The 13183-nt window shown below is 32.1% G+C and overlaps 3 protein-coding genes across 3 annotated transcripts; 1 reads left to right on the top strand and 2 right to left on the bottom strand.

The window, feature by feature from the left end:
* Positions 1–2998: 2998 nt before the first annotated feature.
* Positions 2999–5383, bottom strand: LOC124441286 (protein cornichon homolog 1-like). The gene is made up of 5 exons (XM_046991735.1): positions 5084–5383; positions 4855–4923; positions 4621–4733; positions 4229–4372; positions 2999–3356 (listed from the first exon to the last, which is right to left on the bottom strand). Exons 1-5 carry the CDS (start codon positions 5159–5161, stop codon positions 3332–3334), a joined length of 429 nt encoding a protein of 142 aa, XP_046847691.1. The 5' UTR covers positions 5162–5383; the 3' UTR covers positions 2999–3331.
* A 773-nt stretch (positions 5384–6156) lies between these two features.
* On the bottom strand, positions 6157–12167 carry LOC124441285 (protein phosphatase 1 regulatory subunit 37-like). Its single transcript, XM_046991734.1, has 11 exons — positions 11813–12167; positions 11427–11524; positions 11238–11283; positions 11070–11170; positions 10476–10595; positions 9252–9402; positions 8742–8887; positions 7515–7637; positions 7298–7439; positions 6874–7040; positions 6157–6806 (listed from the first exon to the last, which is right to left on the bottom strand). The coding sequence occupies exons 1-11, from the start codon at positions 11994–11996 to the stop codon at positions 6306–6308; spliced, it is 1779 nt and encodes a 592-aa protein (XP_046847690.1). The 5' UTR covers positions 11997–12167; the 3' UTR covers positions 6157–6305.
* A 120-nt stretch (positions 12168–12287) lies between these two features.
* Positions 12288–13177, top strand: LOC124441287. Its single transcript, XM_046991736.1, has 3 exons — positions 12288–12553; positions 12644–12763; positions 12846–13177. Exons 1-3 carry the CDS (start codon positions 12482–12484, stop codon positions 12990–12992), a joined length of 339 nt encoding a protein of 112 aa, XP_046847692.1. The 5' UTR covers positions 12288–12481; the 3' UTR covers positions 12993–13177.
* The last annotated feature ends 6 nt before the right edge of the window (positions 13178–13183 follow it).

The raw sequence follows: 13183 nt of genomic DNA, 5'->3' as shown, positions 1-13183 counted from the left end.
ATTCACGATTTTTTATGCAAAAGACTATAATTCACAAATTTTCATGCAAAAGACTATATTTCACGAATTTTCATGCAAAAGACTATTGTTCACGATTTTTCATGCAAAAGGCTATAATTCACCAATTTTCATACAAAAGACTATAGCTCACGATTTTTCATGCAAAAGACTATAGTTCACCGGTTTTTCATGCAAAAGACTTAATTCAACAATTTTCATGAAAAAGACTTCAGTTTACCAATTTTCATGCAAAAGTTTATAGTTCACGAAATTTCAAGCGAAAGGCTATAGTTCACGAATTTTCATGCAAAAGACTATAGTTCACAAATTTTCATGCCAAAGACTATAGTTCACGAATTTTCATGCAAAAGACAATAGTTCACGAATTTTCATGCAATAGACTATAGTTAACAAATTTTTATAGTTCACTAATATTCATGCAAAAGACTATAGCTTACCAATTTTCATGCAAAAGACTATAGTTCAGTAATATTCATGCAAAAACTATAGTACACAAATTTTCATTCAACAGACTATAGTTCACTAATATTCATGCCAAAGACTATAGCTCACGAATTTTCATGCAAAAGACAATAGTTCACGAATTTTCATGCAATAGACTATAGTTAACAAATTTTTATAGTTCACTAATATTCATGCAAAAGACTATAGCTTACCAATTTTTATGCAAAAGACTATAGTTCAGTAATATTCATGCAAAAGACTATAGTACACAAATTTTCATTCAACAGACTATAGTTCACTAATATTCATGCAAAAGACTATAGCTCACTAATTTTTATGCAAAGACTATAAGTCAAGATTTTTCATGTAAAAGACTATACCTCACGATTTTTCATGTAAAAGACTATAATTCACGATTTTTCATGTAAAAGACTATAAAATTCACGATTTTTCATGTAAAAGACTATAATTCACGATTTTTCATGCAAAAGACTATAGTTCACGATAGTTCACGAATTTTTATGCAAAAGACTATAGTTCACGAATTTTCATGCAAAAGAATATAACTCACGATTTTTCATGCCAAAGACAACAGTTCACAATTTTCATGCAAAAGACTATTGTTCACAAATTTTCATGCAATAGCTCATGATAGCTCGTTAACGAGGAAGTCTTTACGAAATTTGTTGAATTTCAAGGATAGTGTGGCCCGCGCTATAGTGTTTTCTTTACTATTGCGCTTATATCAAAGCGTATTTCTATGATTCGTTGATTGCATTTGTTTCATTTATTGTTATAGCTTTTGCTTAATTCACTCGTGTGAATCAGGCTAAACATATAAGACGTGGAACATGAGACATAAGACTTAATGTCTGCCTTTATATCCACATTTGTGTTTAGCTTTATGTCTACCCTTCGTATCTACCTTCGTATCTACCTTTGTGTCTAATTTTGTGTGTACTTTTTGGAACATCTTGAAAGATATAAGTATCCATACAGTGTCATAAAAGCATCATTGATATCGGCACTTTCAGGTGCAGCAAAGTGCGGCAGACTTATATTACGCAAGTTATGGAATCCTGGAATACTAGATTTAACAACTTAGATTTAAGTTTATCTTATCTGGTTTATAGATTAAATTCTACTAAAGCTGATGCAACATTTGCATCAATGAACTTTGTTTAAAATTATATGAGAAAATCTGCTTGATGGCATGACTAAAGAGAATTTGTTTCCTCTTAACTTTATTGATGTAAGAACTTGACCCGTACTTGGGATGGTTTTTATCATTTTTTTCAACGTTAGTTTGGAAATATCAAAAAGACATTGCTATCAAGTTGACGGTTTGGGCGTCCTGTATCTTCTCAATTTCATATTATATTTTTATATAAATGACGTCAACAATAGGCAGATGATTTTAGGACAGGATGGCTGAAAATTTCTCAAGATATTGGTTTATTCTCCTGCTGTCTTTATTACTTTTGTGTCCCGGTAAGTTTGAAGTAATGGTTGAATTTTTATGGTTATAACCAATGGCAGAGTTATATACAACCCAGTCATACAGTTCTGTTATGCAAATTTTTCTTTGCTCACAGCGAAAACAATACATGGTTATAAAGAAATGAATTACGATGTCTGAAATGTAGATTGGTGAATTATAACTTGCTCCCCGCACGTTTGAATACCGAAATATCTACAGACACCAGCCAAACTTGTGTGCGGGCTACACTTCTGCAGGCACACTACTGGTTATATGAATTGCATTTAGTCAAATATTGTTATTACAGATCTGATCTAAAAACTTCAGTATTTATTCAGTTGTTTTTTTTAAACAGCAAAACTTTGAAATGCTTAACTAGGAAAATCGCTGATTTGTTACAAGTGCAAGTACGAACGAACGCTTTCCGACTGTATGTCAAACGGTGTAGAGACATGTAAGGGCGAACAGGACGCGTGCTTCCGAGAGGAGAGCGAAATCGCAAGGCGTCATGGTCCAAGAGTAGTGAGTGCGGGATGTGGACGCAGTTGGAGAAGCGCAAATGGTTGCGATGATCACACGGGAAAACTACGTTGTGTTCGATGGTGTAAACACAACTTTTGCAATGGAAAAAAAGTTAAACTATCAAAGATAAACGAGAAAATGCCACGTCAACAATACGTCGAAATGTACTAAATTACCTCAGCTCCCTATTCGTGCTTCTTATTTTAAATTTAAGGTGACAGAAATTCCAATAACCTATGGACACAGCCGTCTCCGGTCAAGTATAAACTATCTTATTGTGTAGTCAACGCTAAGAAATAGACATTGGTACACTCAATATACTGATGACGTAACAGTCTTTCCCAGTTTTCAAGTAGCGTAAATTTCCCATTTTCTTACGAAATTTCAAAAGAAAGCTTCTGTTGTCAACTGTGAAAACTTGGTACTTTTTCAAAATGTAATACATACATCTATAAATCTTAAAACATAAACTTAGGATATACTGATGACTTCGTATTGCTTGTTGACGAAGTGAAATATGCAAACGTTAAATTTTCACATTTATGACCATTGATAACAACCATTGGTATTATTATTTAACAGATTAAAAACTTTTCTGTTTGGTGATTTTACCCTGTTCTAATAAATGTTTACAACATTGGTGATTGATGACGTCATGGTAACCATAGTGAATCATGAAAATGCCACAACATATAATATTGTCAAAAAAGATGATGGTACATACACAGAAACTGTTCAGCAAAATAATAAAATTTCAGGCAAGATTGTTAATAGGTATTTTACCGTCAAAACAAGCAGTCCAATTTGCTATCTTCATTCTTTCTGACATTGGCAATAGTAATTTCCCATATTGCAACAAAAGAATCAAGCCAGCATAGCACTCATCATCCTAACATATAGAAAAAAGAACCATCACAAGGATATTAATACAACTACTTTCTACAGATTATTTGTGATGTAGTTCATATATCTCACAAGCAATTCCAGTTTGTACAAGTTTCTGGTAGTTACAAACACATATTCCCTAAAGATACTAGTTACAGCTACTTAACTAAACATGAGTACTTAATACAGCTAAACCTTAAGAGAAGGAGGTTTATTTTGAGTAATAGTATATGCTATAGTTGATGATAAGAAATGTCAGAATGATAAATCAAAAAATAGACTAAATGACTAAATGAATATTGTACAAAAGTTTTCCCAGTAGGATGGCAATGTTTGAAGACAAGGTTTGCAAGTAATTCCTACAAGTTATTAGGTATTTGCAACAGGTACTTGCAAGACACCTGCAACAGCAGAGTCAGCACTTGCAACAGATGCCTGCAACAGGCACTAGCGACAGATACCTGCAATATGTATTGGCAACAGGCCTGACTGGAAAGTTTGCATCGTGCACCAGAGATCTCGGGTGCACAAAAAATAGCAAAAACGATTTTGTAAATTTGATCTTGAGTTTGCACTGTACAAACTTTCCAGACTGGGCGACAGATGCCTGCAACAGGCACTAAATACAGATGCCTGCAACATACACTAGTGACAGGTGTCTGCAACAGGCACTAGAGACAGATGCCTGCAACATGCATTAGAGACAGATGCATGCAACAGGCACTAGCTACAGATGCCTGCAACAGGCACTAGCTACAGATGCCTACAACAGCACTTGCAATGAATACTTGCAACAGATACTTACAATAGTCATTTGCCACAGGTATTTAACAGAGAGAATGACAGAATTGTATAAGAAAAACACACTACAATTACCTGTATAAATAAAAAAAGAAACTAAAAAGATAATAAGCTAGTTTCACCCATCCTTCCTTCACACATCTAGACATTTCACTGCCATTCATAACTTCTGTAGGATCATACAGACCAGGTCTGCTCATCACAGGTCGATTAATGTACCTAAGTTAAAGAGGAAATTATTTCTGCAAAAATGCTGCACAAATGTTCTCTTTCATAGGGGGTAATTCCATCTCGTCAATAAACTGTAAAATCCCATAAATTTGTGGTGTATGCAAAATGCCTATGCTACATACAGAAACATTTCCAGTATATAAATAAATCTTGTTGTAATACAGTTTTGGAAGGACGAATATTTAAAGTAAATAAGCAAATTTTATTTTTTAGAATGATTGATTAGATATACAAACCTGTGAATATGGTAAGCTATCAATGGTGCATTCCACAGTATTGCTGTCCAATACAGGCCAATTACAAAAAGCAGACAAAGAAAGAGATGCAATCCATACTCAGGGAGCACTAACTAATAAGATAATTTAAAGTTTTATCACAAAAACGTTGAATCTAACCTGTCTTCTATACTGAAATTCATCTACTACTATTAACATTTGATTAAAAACTAAAAGTTAGTGTCCTATACTTACAGGATTCAAGCTATTGCATAGGTCAACAGGATTCTTGTAGTCTGTCTTCAAGTCATCAAAGGCTATGATCTACGTGAAAGCGAGGAAATAAAAGAGAAACGAATATAAATGACAAATTGTCATATTTGAGTTGGCAATCACTCAACAGATAATACACTATACATCTTAAATAATGCAGCAGTTATAAAATGAAATCAAAGGAAATAGTTTGTAGCCAGTTATTACTTACGTTCCATACAGCGAAGAAAATGAAAACAACACTGACCAAAACGGCAAACACAAATGTTGACAATTCAAACACCGCCATTTTGGAAAATTTCGAAACTTAATGTAAGTGCTATGTCGGATTTTGTCAGGTGGTGTTCGTTCTGAGAATGATAATTTTGTTGGATTAACCCTGGATTTACCTGGGATTACCAGAACAGCAAAAGTCAAAAGACTTTCCCAACAATAAGTGAGTAACAGTTGTCAATAAGTTGGATTTGAATTCTACAAGTCGTTAGCCATGTAGCGAAGCAATGACGTCACCGAGATGGGGTATTAGAGGGGGGTGGGTATGAGCTAACACAACTTTTCTCACAGAATTTGAGCAATTCCTCTGCTTTACAGGGAAGAGTTGTACGACTTGGGCAATTTAATGTGCGTTGCATTTATGCTTGCTAAAAGAACCTATTGAAAAATTTAAATGGGGAAGAACAACCCTATCCCCACTCCAGCCTCATTACATAAATATTCCGTCAGAAAGTATGAATTAATTTTGTAAAATATAGCGAGTAAAGACGTTAAGACAAACTATTCTTCAATTCGGGTAAAACCCTTTTATCAATGAATATTATACGTACAGTAATAATTACATACGTACAGTAATTATTACACACGTACAGTAATTATTACATACCTACAGTAATTATTACACACGTACAGTAATAATTACATACGTACAGTAATTATTACACACGTACAGTAATTATTACATACGTGCAGTAATTATTACACACGTACAGTAATTATTACACACGTGCAGTGATTATTACACACGTACAGTAATTATTACATACGTGCAGTAATTATTACACACGTACAGTAATTATTACACACGTACAGTAATTATTACATACGTGCAGTAATTATTACACACGTACAGTAATTATTACATACGTACAGTAATTATTACATACGTACAGTAATTATTACATACGTACAGTAATTATTACATACGTACAGTAATTATTACATACGTACAGTAATGTCAAATATTAAATTGTATAATTCTAACTGTACAATAGAACACCAAACAAATTGTTTATTGACGAATGCTCTTTTATCATTAAAAAAAAAACTTGATTTGTCATGCATGCATAATGTAATATTAAAGCAATCAAAATTTAACTATATACATATAATGTCGATGATACATTTCTTTTGAAGTTACTTCTATAGAAAGATAATTATTATGCTTGACTTGCAATTAAATCTCGCCCTTCAACATCATAACATTCATCATTTACTTGACTGACGACAAAACGTGAGCCATTGCCATCAATCGTTTCTACATCATTTGACACATTATTTACGATATTTGACGCGTGATTACTAACATTGTTTGACAAGTCATTACGAACGATGTTGCTCAAGTCATTCTTCACGATATTTAAAAAGTCATTACTCGTGATATCTGACACGTCATTTTTCATGTCATTCGACACGTCATTACTAACAACAATAGACACGCCATTGCTTACGCCATCTGACACGTCATTACTCAAGTCATTTGACACGTCATCATTCACGATAATAGACACGTGATTACTAACGTCACTACTCACGATCTTTGACGTATCTTCAACAGTGTCGTTTCTCCTAACTCCATCTTTTTGTTTTCCTAATTTCTTATTTCTCTCTAGATATTGATAGATATCAACCAGAAGCGATGTCTGCGTTTCTTCCATTCCCTATAAAGCATTGACCGTTCAAAACAAGCACGGCAGTAAATTCTTAGAAAATGCAATCAATACAGACCTGTTCTTTTTTCAAATCCTTATCGAGATCGATTCTAACAATGCTTTCGTTGATTTTAACAGCTAAAGTAAGAGCCATCAATCCTCCAACAAAAAGATCGTTCTCACGAAGATCCAATCTTAATAAGGACTTAGTATCAGCCACATACTCTGCAAGAGCCACAGCTCCTGTATGTAAAAATCATTAAAACAGTTAAGCATATTGGTTAAATATATAGCAGTAACATGTTTTAATATTTTAGTTTTTTAACTTAAAATTGAATTTTAACATGAAATGTGCATTCGGACAAATCTTTTTGCACTTTCAAAGTGAAAATTAAGTAAATGATTCTATAATTATCAACAATTTACTAAGCTACAGTTAATTACAATGTGAAAAAAGTGAAATATTCCATATATCCAAACAATTAAATAGAGTCGACTACCTTCTGCAGTGATCTTTGTGTTCAAGAGTCCAAGTCTTAAAAGAGTTTTGTTTTTGAGCAAACCAAGTTGTAAGTTACGAACGCCATCATTTCCCAATCTGTTATGACCAATATTTAATGTTTGGATGCTGCTGTTTAATGACTAGAAAGAAGAAAGCAAAAATAAAAGAAATGTATCAATTTAATCTACGAAACGAACGACAAGAATTTAACTAACGAGAAGGTTTGCCAAAGGTACCATTCCAAGACGAGATATCTGATTATTCCAAAGAATAAGTGTTTTTAAACCATTGGATTGTTGCTTGCTCAAACCATCAGCAAGATTTTGGACTCCTTGATCCTATGAAAAAATAACAAAAGCACCATACTCCATTATTGCTAAACTTTATTTTTCCACATCAACACACATTCATCTATGTTTATATGAAAACTATATTTCTTTATATTAATATTATATTCCAATATATCAACATTATATTCCTTTATCCTAGCTCTATCCTCCATATCAAAACTATATTCCTTTATCCTAGCTCTATCCTCCATATTAACACTATATTCCTTTATCCTAGCTCTATCCTCCATATCAACATTATATTCCTTTATCCTAGTTCTATCGTCCATATCAACACTATATTCCTTTATCCTAGCTCTATCCTCCATATCAACACTATATTCCTTTATCCTAGCTCTATCCTCCATATCAACACTATATTCCTTTATCCTAGCTCTATCCTCCATATCAACACTATATTCCTTTATCCTAGCTCTATCCTCCATATTAACACTATACTCCTTTATCCTAGCTCTATCCTCCATATCAACACTATGTTCCTTTATCCTAGCTCTATCCTCCATATCAACACTATATCCCTTTATCCTAGCTCTATCCTCCATATCAACACTATATTCCCATACAACATCTCATTCTTCTATAGAAACACAACACTACAGGGTGTATAAAAATGTATACTGTAAAATAAGGTTCTCTGGTAATGAGAAAAAACGTTTCTGGCAGAGTGGCCATTAAATTTTTTGAAAATGTATGTTTTTTTTACAACTATGAGAACAATTGTTAAAAGTCCTTCAAACAGGCCATGCACACAAAAATTAGTCAAGCAAAAAATATTTTAAATAATTACTCAAAATATGGAGTTTGTTGCACAAGGTATAACAATTTCAAAGATCTTTAAAACTTGGATTTTCACCCTTTTGTCCATTTCAAACCCGGTTTATTTATCAGATGATTTCAAATTAACTTTGAACATTATTGGATGTTAGTTTGCACAAATTACAGTAATTGCAGTATTCCTTAAGAATGTATTTGTGTACAAACATCGTTTATAAACATTGCTCTAGATCAACACAATATCCATCATTGCAGCACCATAATTCTTTACTGTAAATTTATACTTTTAAACTAAAACATTAACTATCTCTTTCTTACCTGTACTATGTTATTTCTAAGGTCCAAGAGTTGGATGGTGATATTCAGTTGCAACATAGATGAGAGTGTGCTGGCATCGGATGGAACAAGATAATTATCTCCTAAATATAATTCCCTGATGGACTCATTCAACTTGATTCCAGCACCTAAATACAATAAAAATAAACTTGTTCATGTTTGAAGAAATTCATCAACATAGTTTGAATAGGATTCAAAACAAAACTTTTGCAAGACAATAAATTATATTGTGTTGTTTTAAAAGGTCATAAATTTTCATGGTGGTCAATCGTATTCAACTCTTTTTCCATTTAACAAATTTATAATCATAATACTTGAATACAGTTTTATTTTAAAATGAATAGTTTTAGTCAGGGAGTATCGTTAAATGTTTTAAGATTTTAATCATCCAAGTAAGCGCTGTTTTGAGCAGTCTTCTAACAGTTACACTAACACGGAAAATCTTCATGTAAATACATGTATAGTTTAATTTTGGAAAACATAAAACCTTACATAAAATAAGCAATAATTTTCCTGATAGGTTGTTGCCCTCCAGATGAAGTACTTTTAATGTTGCACTCAGTTTGATTGCACGAGCCATGAATGCTGAGCAAGGATCATTTAAGCAGCAATGTCGAAGATCAACAAATTCAATAAATTTGCACTATAAAATGAGAGAATAATAAGACAATGATAGAACAAAGGAAAAACAATAAGAGAACAATAAAAACAATAAGATAACAATAAAAAACAATAAGATAACAATAAAAACAATAAGAGAACAATAAAAAACAATAAGAGAACAATAAAAAAACAAGATAACAATAAAAAACAATAAGAGAACAATAAAAAAACAATAAGAGAACAATAAAAACAATAAGAGAACAATAAAAAACAATAAGAGAACAATAAAAACAATAAGAGAACAATAAAAAAACAATAAGAGAACAATAAAAACAATAAGAGAACAATAAAAACAATAAGAGAACAAAAAAAAACAATAAGAGAACAATAAAAAACAATAAGAGAACAATAAAAAATAAGAGAACAATAAAAAACAATAAGAGAACAATAAAAACCAATAAGAGAATAAAACAATAAGAGAACAATAAAAAACAATAAGAGAACAATAAAAAAACAATAAGAGAACAATAAAAACCAATAAGAGAACAATACAAAACAATAACATAACAAAGGAAAACCATAGAAAAAAAGGAAAGACAACAATCAAACAAAGGGAAAACAGCAATAGAAAGAAAAACCAAACAAGAACAAAAAACAATGAGATACCAAGAACAATGGAAAAGGAGTATGTAAGTACGTATAGATAATACATTGGAAAAATGTACAGTAAGTAATGATTAGCATCACAAGTAATTTTTGAAAACTGTTTTAATGTAATATATTTTTCAAAAATCATGAGCAATGTTAATCATTAATCATAGAACTTTCCACAAATTTTTACAACATGATAATTTTCTATATTAATAAAGGAGGCTCATTCTTGCCAAGTCCTAAGCAAACTAGCAATGTATTTTTTGCTTTACATATCACTAAGTTAATTGTGGATTGACTTTTGTTTGCAACCTGCAACTTTAATTTCTAAAAAATAATACTGCACTCACCTTAACCGATCACAGTACAGAATTGACATAATTATGTGACAGAATTAAACAATCCGAACAAAGTTTTATCATAAGAAAAAACTTTTTTATCTACTGTGTTTTATTTCCTTACTTTTCGAATCATTTGGCAAAATGTTTGCCATCCTCTTGTCTTTATTTTAGGATTATGTCCAACAAACAGATGAAATGCCGATTGATAAAACTCTATCATCTCAATAATAGCAATGACACCCTAAAATGCCAAACAATATTCCTTTCATCAAAAAATCATTAAAAACTATGTTCATTACTTTATCTTTCAATGTGACATATCACAAATGCCATGTTTATCCCACTTCTAGTCAAAATAGATTAAAACAGTCACAAAACAAGAATTTTCTATGAATTTATTGACTTGGTGGTTTTTATGGGAATATATTTTCACATGGTTGCCAAAATGACCCAGAAGCTAGAGGCCAAGGAATATTGCTCAGAGAGAGATAGTGAAATACGAACTGATCAAATCAATAAATAACTTGTTTTTTTTTATATTCTAGTTCTTTCTGCTTCTCTAATGGGAGGTATGACATAATTGCTCATATGGCCTCATTAGCCAACCAAATTGCAGAAATAACATTGGCTTGCAAATAACTTATAAAATAGCAGTAACCAAGAGATGATTGCTATCAAATAATTTTACACAGTTTAAACACTGTAAACAACTGACCTCATCTTCTAGGCTTGTATTTTCAATAATCAATGTGTGTACTCGAACCCTCCTGAAAATTTCCTCCAAAGATTCACAGCTTTTCAAATCTAATTTGATGCCTGTTTCAATAGAAGACAAACTCATTGCAGCATTAAACCTTGTTGCAGTGATAAAAACATGCATTACCTTTTAAATCTAACATGTCGATTCTTTCCTCAAACACATCATGTTCCTAACAATACAATCAAAAAACATTTTCACCAAAACAAGTTTTAATAGAAATTAGTTATTTTTGACTATTTTATGAATTTTTTGAGAAAAATCTTATGTTTTCTTTGAGAAAAATCAAAGTATCATTGTAATATTTAAATTGACCTTCAATTGTTTCAAGATCCTATCAATGGGTTTTACTTTCAGATGAGCACATATATTCATGTAAGCTTTGATCACTTCTCTTGATGTTGTATTGCCAACTAAATTATACACAAAGATAGCACAAATACGTTAACTGATAACAACTGGTCAATACCTGCCACTGAGGTTACAATTTTTACAAACTGGACTAGGATTAAACAATTACTTTTGAATGACTGGCAATATTTTATACTGATTGTAATGTTTATAGATATGGAAACAAATTTTAATTAATTTTTAACAGTAAATGTTGCGCTGTTGACGGTCAGTTTAATAAAAAAATCTACTATAAAATATTCACATTCAAGGGCATGCCAATTACATGTTTTCCTTTGTGCATTTTTTACCATTTTTCCATGGATTTTCTGGTTCCACTGACTTCGATACAATATGAGCATCGTCAGGAAATGAAACCTTTCGCTTTTTCGTCTTTATATTGGCCTGCTTAGTTGTAGACAGGGTACTGTCCGTACTGAATGCATCTTCGTTCTCTTCCCTGCTTCCCGAACAATTTTCCTCGTTTATATCCATGAAAAGTGTTCATCCCATCTTCATACGTTCATGCTGTATTGTTTGTTCCATTTTGAAGCAGCGTTGATTGCCTTCTCAGACACAATAATTAAAAAAAAGCAATTTCGTCACTCTCTCCTCTATTCACACTTCGAAAGTGACTTCGTACTCGGCAGGGGGGAGGATTGATGAAAAAAAGAAAATCCTACCATGTGATTGTTGCAAGCAGCAGCAGGCAACAAGTTCATTATTTTTTTTGCCAGTTTATCAAATATCTGTTTTAATATAAAGATTAATTTTTTTGAAATTGCGCACGCTTCTTGTGTAAAATTATTTCAATGAAAGTACAATATAGACAATAGTCTTTCAAGATGAACAATGTTAACAAAAATTTTCTCCAGTCCAAACACTGTGAGGTAGCCTGGTAACTAATCGCCATATTGTTTCGCAATTTTATAACAATATCAACATTGAGTTTTATTAAGCGTATATACTGTGGTATATAAATGTTTTATAAACTTAATTCACTCACTGGTCGCTTACGTGTTGACGAACCTTTTACTGCTTATCAGCCGCAGGTATGATAGATCTTACTGCTTGAATGGACAATGAAATTTTTGAAATAATATAAAATAAAGTTATCTTCCTATCTTTTAACTTCACACCAGGCATTAACGGAACTTAAACAAGACATTCCTCGTCCAGTCATGGCTTCTTCTGCCTCGACGGGAACTTTTTCGATCGTCAATCGAGCAAGTAACATTTTACAGAATCAAAAATTCTTCCAGGTATTAAATTAGCAAATAATGTAATGACAATCACGATTTAATAAGGGAAAGTACACGGATACTTTGACATCTTTCTTTCCAGGGGGGTGCTTTGCCTGTGTATCTACTAGGTGGTTCTCGAGATAAGATGGTGTATAATGTTGCTATGGGTTTATCTGTCATTGGTATTGGCATAACCCTAGGTACCATATATGGAATGGCCACTGGAAAACTAAAAAAATCTTCTTGATGTCCTAACTAAATGACATTGATTTTGGAGAGTTTTGAATGATGAAGTTAAGAAATTCATATTTTGTATTTATTCAATAGTAATTGTATGAGTATTTTCCCGGTTGATTGTAATTCTTCACTTTCAATCAATGTTGCTTTTGAGACATTGATGACTTATGTATTATATAAATTTATTTCTTTGCATTTCTT

This window comes from Xenia sp. Carnegie-2017, unplaced genomic scaffold (assembly GCF_021976095.1).
Source record: "Xenia sp. Carnegie-2017 unplaced genomic scaffold, XeniaSp_v1 HiC_scaffold_20, whole genome shotgun sequence".
In the NCBI taxonomy this organism is placed as follows: domain Eukaryota; kingdom Metazoa; phylum Cnidaria; class Anthozoa; order Malacalcyonacea; family Xeniidae; genus Xenia; species Xenia sp. Carnegie-2017.
This window is presented reverse-complemented; position numbering and strand designations above follow the sequence as displayed.

Bases quoted from the DNA above. Each gene is read 5' to 3' on its own strand.
- LOC124441286 (XM_046991735.1), bottom strand. From the start codon at position 5,161: ATGGCGGTGTTTGAATTGTCAACATTTGTGTTTGCCGTTTTGGTCAGT. The intron at 4,924-5,083 runs GTAAGTAATAAC...GCTTTCACGTAG, and splicing joins TTTTCTTCGCTGTATGGAAC to ATCATAGCCTTTGATGACTT. The intron at 3,357-4,228 runs GTAATTGTAGTG...TCTATATGTTAG, and splicing joins TTCTTTTTTTATTTATACAG to GATGATGAGTGCTATGCTGG.
- LOC124441285 (XM_046991734.1), bottom strand. From the start codon at position 11,996: ATGGATATAAACGAGGAAAATTGTTCGGGAAGCAGGGAAGAGAACGAA. The intron at 8,888-9,251 runs GTAAGGTTTTAT...TATTGTATTTAG, and splicing joins AAAATTATTGCTTATTTTAT to GTGCTGGAATCAAGTTGAAT. The intron at 6,807-6,873 runs GTCTGTATTGAT...AATGCTTTATAG, and splicing joins AGGATTTGAAAAAAGAACAG to GGAATGGAAGAAACGCAGAC.
- LOC124441287 (XM_046991736.1), top strand. From the start codon at position 12,482: ATGTTTTATAAACTTAATTCACTCACTGGTCGCTTACGTGTTGACGAA. The intron at 12,554-12,643 runs GTATGATAGATC...ACTTCACACCAG, and splicing joins TTACTGCTTATCAGCCGCAG to GCATTAACGGAACTTAAACA. The intron at 12,764-12,845 runs GTATTAAATTAG...CTTTCTTTCCAG, and splicing joins AGAATCAAAAATTCTTCCAG to GGGGGTGCTTTGCCTGTGTA.